Below are 6,043 nucleotides of genomic sequence, written 5' to 3'. Positions count from 1 at the left end.
ACACGACAAGTTGAGTTTATACCAAAAAGTTCTACTTTGGTTTCATCTGACCACATGACATTCTCCCAATCCTCTGCTGTATCATCCATGTGCTCTCTGGCAAACTTCAGACGGGCCTGGACATGCACTGGCTTCAGCAGCGGAACACATCTGGCACTGCGGGATTTGATTCCCTGCCGTTGTAGTGTGTTACTGATGGTGACCTTTGTTACTTTGGTCCCAGCTCTCTGCAGGTCATTCACCAGGTCCCCCCGTGTGGTTCTGGGATCTTTGCTCACTGTTCTCATGATCATTTTGACCCCACGGGATGAGATCTTGCGTGGAGCCCCAGATCGAGGGAGATTATCAGTGGTCTTGTATGTCTTCCATTTTCTGATGATTGCTCCCACAGTTGATTTTTTCACACCAAGTTGCTTGCCTATTGTAGATTCACTCTTCCCAGTCTGGTGCAGGTCTACAATACTTTTCCTGGTGTCCTTCGAAAGCTCTTTGGTCTTGGCCATGGCGGAGTTTGGAGTCTGACTGTTTGAGGCTGTGGACAGGTGTCTTTTATACAGATGATGAGTTCAAACAGGTGCCATTCATACAGGTAACGAGTGGGGGACAGAAAAGCTTCTTACAGAAGACGTTACAGGTCTGTGAGAGCCAGAGATTTTCCTTGTTTGAGGTGACCAAATACTTATTTTCCACCCTGATTTACGAATAAATTCTTTACAAATCCTACCATGTGAATTCATGGATTTTTTTTTCACATTCTGTCTCTCACAGTTGAAGTGTACCTCTGGTGCAAATTACTGACCTCTGTCATCATTTTAAGTGGGGGAACTTGCACAATCGGTGGCTGACTAAATACTTTTTTGCCCCACTGTATATGTGCAGACACATACAGGGAATTTGGTTCCGGTAGATGGTGGCTCTCAAGCACAGCAATGTAAATCTCACACACACACACACACACACACACACACACACACACAAGTGTCTATATATACACATTACACATACATACACAAAGCTATGTAAACCAACTATAAATAACGAATCTAACCTTATATACATAAAATACAGAAATGAATGAGGCGGAATGAATACTACAAAATGTACATAAGGTGCAGTTGCAGTCTGGCAGTGGGAGCAGTGTGACAGGTCAACTGTTAAGAAGGGAGATGGCGAGGGGAAAGAAACTATTCCTGTGTCGGGTGGTCCTGGTCTGCAGGCTTCTGTACCGTCTGCCAGAGGTCAGCAGATCAAAAAGTCTGTGTGCAGGGTGTGAGGGGTCTGCGATGATTTTCCCTGCCCGTTTCCTGGTTCTTGAGAGGTACAGATCCTGGATGGAGGGCAGGGGGGGCGCTGATGATCCTTTCTGCTGCCCGTACAGTCCGCTGCAGTCTGCTCCTGTCCTGTTTAGTGGCTGCTCCATACAAGACTGTGATGGAGGAGCACAGGACAGACTCAATGACCGCAGTGTAGAACTGGATCAGCAGCTCCTGTGGAAGACTGTACTTCCCCAGTTGTCTCAGGAAGTACATCCTCTGCTGGGTCTTTTTGAGGATGGAGTTGATGTTGGTCTCCCACTTCAGGTCCTGGGAGATGGTTGTACCCAGGAACTTGAAGATCTTCACAGTCGACACAGGGCTGTCTGATATGGTGAGGGGGAGCAGAGTTGAGGGATGTCTCCTGAAGTCCACTGTCATCTCTACAGTCTTAAGAGTGTTCAGCTCCAGATTGTGCTGACTGCACCAGAGTACCAGCCGCTCAACTTCCTGCCGGTATGCAGACTCATAACCATCTTGAATGAGGCCAATGACAGTGGTGTCATCTGCAAACTTTAGGAGTTTGACAGCAGAGTTATTGGAGGTGCAATCGTTAGTGTAGAGGGAGAACAGTAGTGGTGAGAGGACACATCCTTGAGGGCACCAATACTGAGGGACCGGGTTTCAGAGGTGATCTCCCCCAGCCTCACTTGTTGCTTTCTGTCTGTCAGGAAGCTGGTGATCCACTGACAGGTAGCTGGTGACACGCTGAGCTGGGAGAGTTTGGAGGAGAGAAGTTCAGGCACAATGGTGTTAAAAGCCGAACTAAAGTCCACAAACAGGACCCTGGCATAAGTTCCCGGGCAGTCAAGGTGTTGCAGGATGTAATGCAGCCCCGTGTTCACTGCATCATCCACTGACCTGTTTGCCCGGTAGGCAAACTGCAGAGGGTCCAGCTGGTGGCCTGTAATGTCTTTCAGATGGGCTAACACCAGTCGTTCGAAGGATTTCATGACCACAGACGTCAAGGCGACAGGTCTGTAGTCATCCAGTCCTGTGATGGTGGGTTTCTTGGGAACAGGGATGATGGTGGAGCGTTTGAAGCAGGAGGGAACTTCACACAGCTCCAGGGATCTGTTGAAGATGCGAGTAAAGATGGGAGTCAGCTGTTCAGCACAGGTTTTGAGGCAGGAGGGTGAGACGCCATCTGGTCCGGGGGCTTTCCTGGGCTTCTGTTTCTGGAATAGTCGGCTCACATCCTGAGTGTGTATTCTTAGTTTCAGGGAGGAGGAAAGGGGGGTGAGAGGTGTGGTGGAGGTCGTTGAGTCTGGGTTGGAGAGGGTGGTGGTGGTCGTTGAGTCTGGATTGGGGAGGGTGGGGGTGGTCGTTGAGTCTTGATTGGGGAGGGGCAGGGTGAAGGGGGGAGAGGTGGAAGGTGTGTTGGGAGTCAATGTCTGAAGCAATGTCCCTGGGGAGGGGAGGGTGGGGCGTGGGAGTCTGTCCGTCTCAAACCTGCAATAGAAAGTGTTTAACTCGTTGGCCAGGTCTTTGTTTGCTTCAATAGTGGGTGGGGGGCGTCTGTAGCTGGTGATTTCCTGCAGGCCCCTCCACACTGACGCAGGGTCGTTGGCTGAGAGCCGTTCTTCCAGCTTCTGGGAGTAGATCCTTTTAGCTGCTTTGATCTCCTTGGTCAGTGTGTTCCTGGCTTGCTTGTACAGGACCCTGTCACCACTTCTGTAAGCGTCCTCCTTGGCCTTGCGAAGATGTTGGAGTTTAGGAGTGAACCATGGTTTATTGTTGTTGTATGTGCAAAAGGTCTTTGTTGGCACACACACGTCTTCACAGAAACTGATGTATGATGTCACAGTGTCCGTGAGCTCATCTAGGTTCTCAGATGCAGCTTCAAAAACAGTCCAATCAGTGGAGTCAAAACAGTCCTGCAGTTCCTGCTTTGCTGCGTTAGTCCACTTCTTCACAGTTTTGACTACAGGCTTGGCACGTTTGAGTTTTTGCCTATAAACTGGAATAAGATGGACCATGCAGTGATCAGAATGTCCCAAAGCTGCCCGGGGCACAGAGCGATAGGCATCTTTTAGAGTGGTGTAGCAGTGATCCAGTATGATGTTGTCCCTGGTGGGGCAGTCTATATGCTGTCTGTATTTAGGGAGTTCGTAGTTTAGGTTTGCTCTGTTAAAATCCCCAAGAATAATTGTAAAGGAATCCGGGAATTTCCTCTCCAGGGTAGTAATCTGGTCAGCCAGCTCGCACAGTGCGTTGTTCGCGTTGGCCTGTGGAGGGATGTAAACTCCGACCAGCATGAAGGAAGAAAACTCCCGCGGTGAATAAAAAGGTTTACAGTTGATGAGAAAACTTTCCAAGTGTGGGCTGCAGTGTTTCTGTAACACTGTGACATCAGTACACCAACCTTCATTAATGTAGAAGCAGACTCCACCACCCTTTGTTTTCCCTGAGAGCTCTGTTTCGCGGTCCGCCCGGTGAAGTTGGAAGCCCGGCAGATTTAAGACAGCGTCTGGGACTCGCTCACTGAGCCAGGTTTCAGTGAAGCAGAGGGCAGCAGAGCGTGCAAAGTCCTTGTTAGTCCGGTTTAAGAGCAGTAATTCGTCGACTTTGTTTGGAAGAGAGCGGAGATTCGCGAGGTGAATGGAGGGGAGTGCCGTGCGGAATCCTCGCCGACATTCAAAAACAAAACAACAACAAATCAGCGACCAATATAGCCACCTTTCTTTGTAAGGACACTCAAAAGCCTGCCATCCATGGATTCTGTCAGTGTTTTGATCTGTTCACCATCAACATTGCGTGCAGCAGCAACCACAGCCTCCCAGACACTGTTTAGAGAGGTGTACTGTTTTCCCTCCTTGTAAATCTCACATTTGATGATGGACCACAGGTTCTCAATGGGGTTCAGATCAGGTGAACAAGGAGGCCATGTCATTAGTTTTTCTTCTTTTATACCCTTTCTTGCCAGCCACGCTGTGGAGTACTTGGACGCGTGTGATGGAGCATTGTCCTGCATGAAAATCATGTTTTTCTTGAAGGATGCAGACTTCTTCCTGTACCACTGCTTGAAGAAGGTGTCTTCCAGAAACTGGCAGTAGGACTGGGAGTTGAGCTTGACTCCATCCTCAACCCGAAAAGGCCCCACAAGCTCATCTTTAATGATACCAGCCCAAACCAGTACTCCACCTCCACCTTGCTGGCGTCTGAGTCAGACTGGAGCTATCTGCCCTTTACCAATCCAGCCACGGGCCCATCCATCTGGCCCATCAAGACTCACTCTCATTTCATCAGTCCATAAAACCTTAGAAAAATCAGTCTTGAGATATTTCTTGGCCCAGTCTTGACGTTTCAGCTTGTGTGTCTTGTTCAGTGGTGGTCGTCTTTCAGCCTTTCTTGCACTGAACATAAGTTCCCTGCAATTTCTGAAGAATATTACAGTAAATCTGGCTGAAACTTGGCCCAGACGTACAGCAGGTGTCCCAGAGGGGGGATGTGTTGAAAGTTGGACATCAACTACTCAGGATGATTTTTAATGAATTTCTGAAAATTGACATAATTCTATTGTATTGACTGTATTGCATTGAATACAAGTACCCTTTAATTTCTGAGGAATTCTACAGTAAATCTGGATGAAACTTGGCACACAGGTACAGTAGGTGTCCCAGAGGGGGGATGTGTTGAAAGTTGGACATCAACTACTCAGGATGATTTTTCATGAATTTTTGAAAATTGACATAATTCTACTGTATTGACTGTATTGCATTGAATATAAGTTTCCTTTAATTTCTGAGGAATTCTACAGTAAATCTGGATGAAACTTGGCACACAGGTACAGTAGGTGTCCCAGAGGGGGGATGTGTTGAAAGTTGGACATCAACTACTCAGGATGATTTTTAATGAATTTCTGAAAATTGACATAATTCTATTGTATTGACTGTATTGCATTGAATACAAGTACCCTTTAATTTCTGAGGAATTCTACAGTAAATCTGGATGAAACTTGGCACACAGGTACAGTATGTGTCCCAGAGGGGGGATGTGTTGAAAGTTGGACATCAACTACTCAGGATGATTTTTCATGAATTTTTGAAAATTGACATAATTCTACTGTATTGGCCGACTGCATTGGATACAAGTACCCTTTAATTTCTGAGGAATTCTACAGTAAATCTGGCTGAAACCTGGCACACAGGTACAGTAGGTGTCCCAGAGGGGGGATGTGTTGAAAGTTGTACATCAACTACTCGGGATGATTTTTAATGAATTTTTGAAAATTGACATAATTCTACTGTATTGGCTGACTGCATTGGATACAAGTACCCATTAATTTCTGAGGAATTCTACAGTAAATCTGGCTGAAACCTGGCACACAGGTACAGTAGGTGTCCTAGAGGGGGGATGTGTTGAAAGTTGGACATCAACTACTCGGGATGATTTTTAATGAATTTTTGAAAATTGACATAATTCTATTGTATTGACTGTATTGAATTGAATAATGTACCCTTTAATTTCTGAGGAATTCTACAGTAAATCTGGATGAAACTTGGCACACAGGTACAGTAGGTGTCCCAGAGGGGGGATGTGTTGAAAGTTGGACATCAACTACTCAGGATGATTTTTCATGAATTTTTGAAAATTGACATAATTAAATTGTATTGGCTGACTGCATTGGATACAAGTACCCTTTAATTTCTGAGGAATTCTACAGTAAATCTGGCTGAAACCTGGCACACCGGTACAGTAGGTGTCCCAGAGGAGGGATGTGTTGAAAG

General features: G+C 46.6%; 1 protein-coding gene across 1 annotated transcript; it reads right to left on the bottom strand.

The window, feature by feature from the left end:
• Window positions 1-1,828: 1,828 nt before the first annotated feature.
• LOC146712375 (uncharacterized) lies at window positions 1,829-3,991 on the bottom strand. The gene has a single exon (XM_085436398.1). The coding sequence runs from the start codon at window positions 3,569-3,571 to the stop codon at window positions 1,829-1,831; it is 1,743 nt and encodes a 580-aa protein (XP_085292524.1). The 5' UTR covers window positions 3,572-3,991.
• Between the last annotated feature and the right edge of the window lie 2,052 nt (window positions 3,992-6,043).

This window comes from Copadichromis virginalis, linkage group LG3 (genome assembly GCF_057382275.1).
Source record: "Copadichromis virginalis isolate Kocher_CV1m ecotype Utaka linkage group LG3, C_Virginalis_male_GT1.1, whole genome shotgun sequence".
Lineage (NCBI taxonomy): Eukaryota > Metazoa > Chordata > Actinopteri > Cichliformes > Cichlidae > Copadichromis > Copadichromis virginalis.
This window is presented reverse-complemented; position numbering and strand designations above follow the sequence as displayed.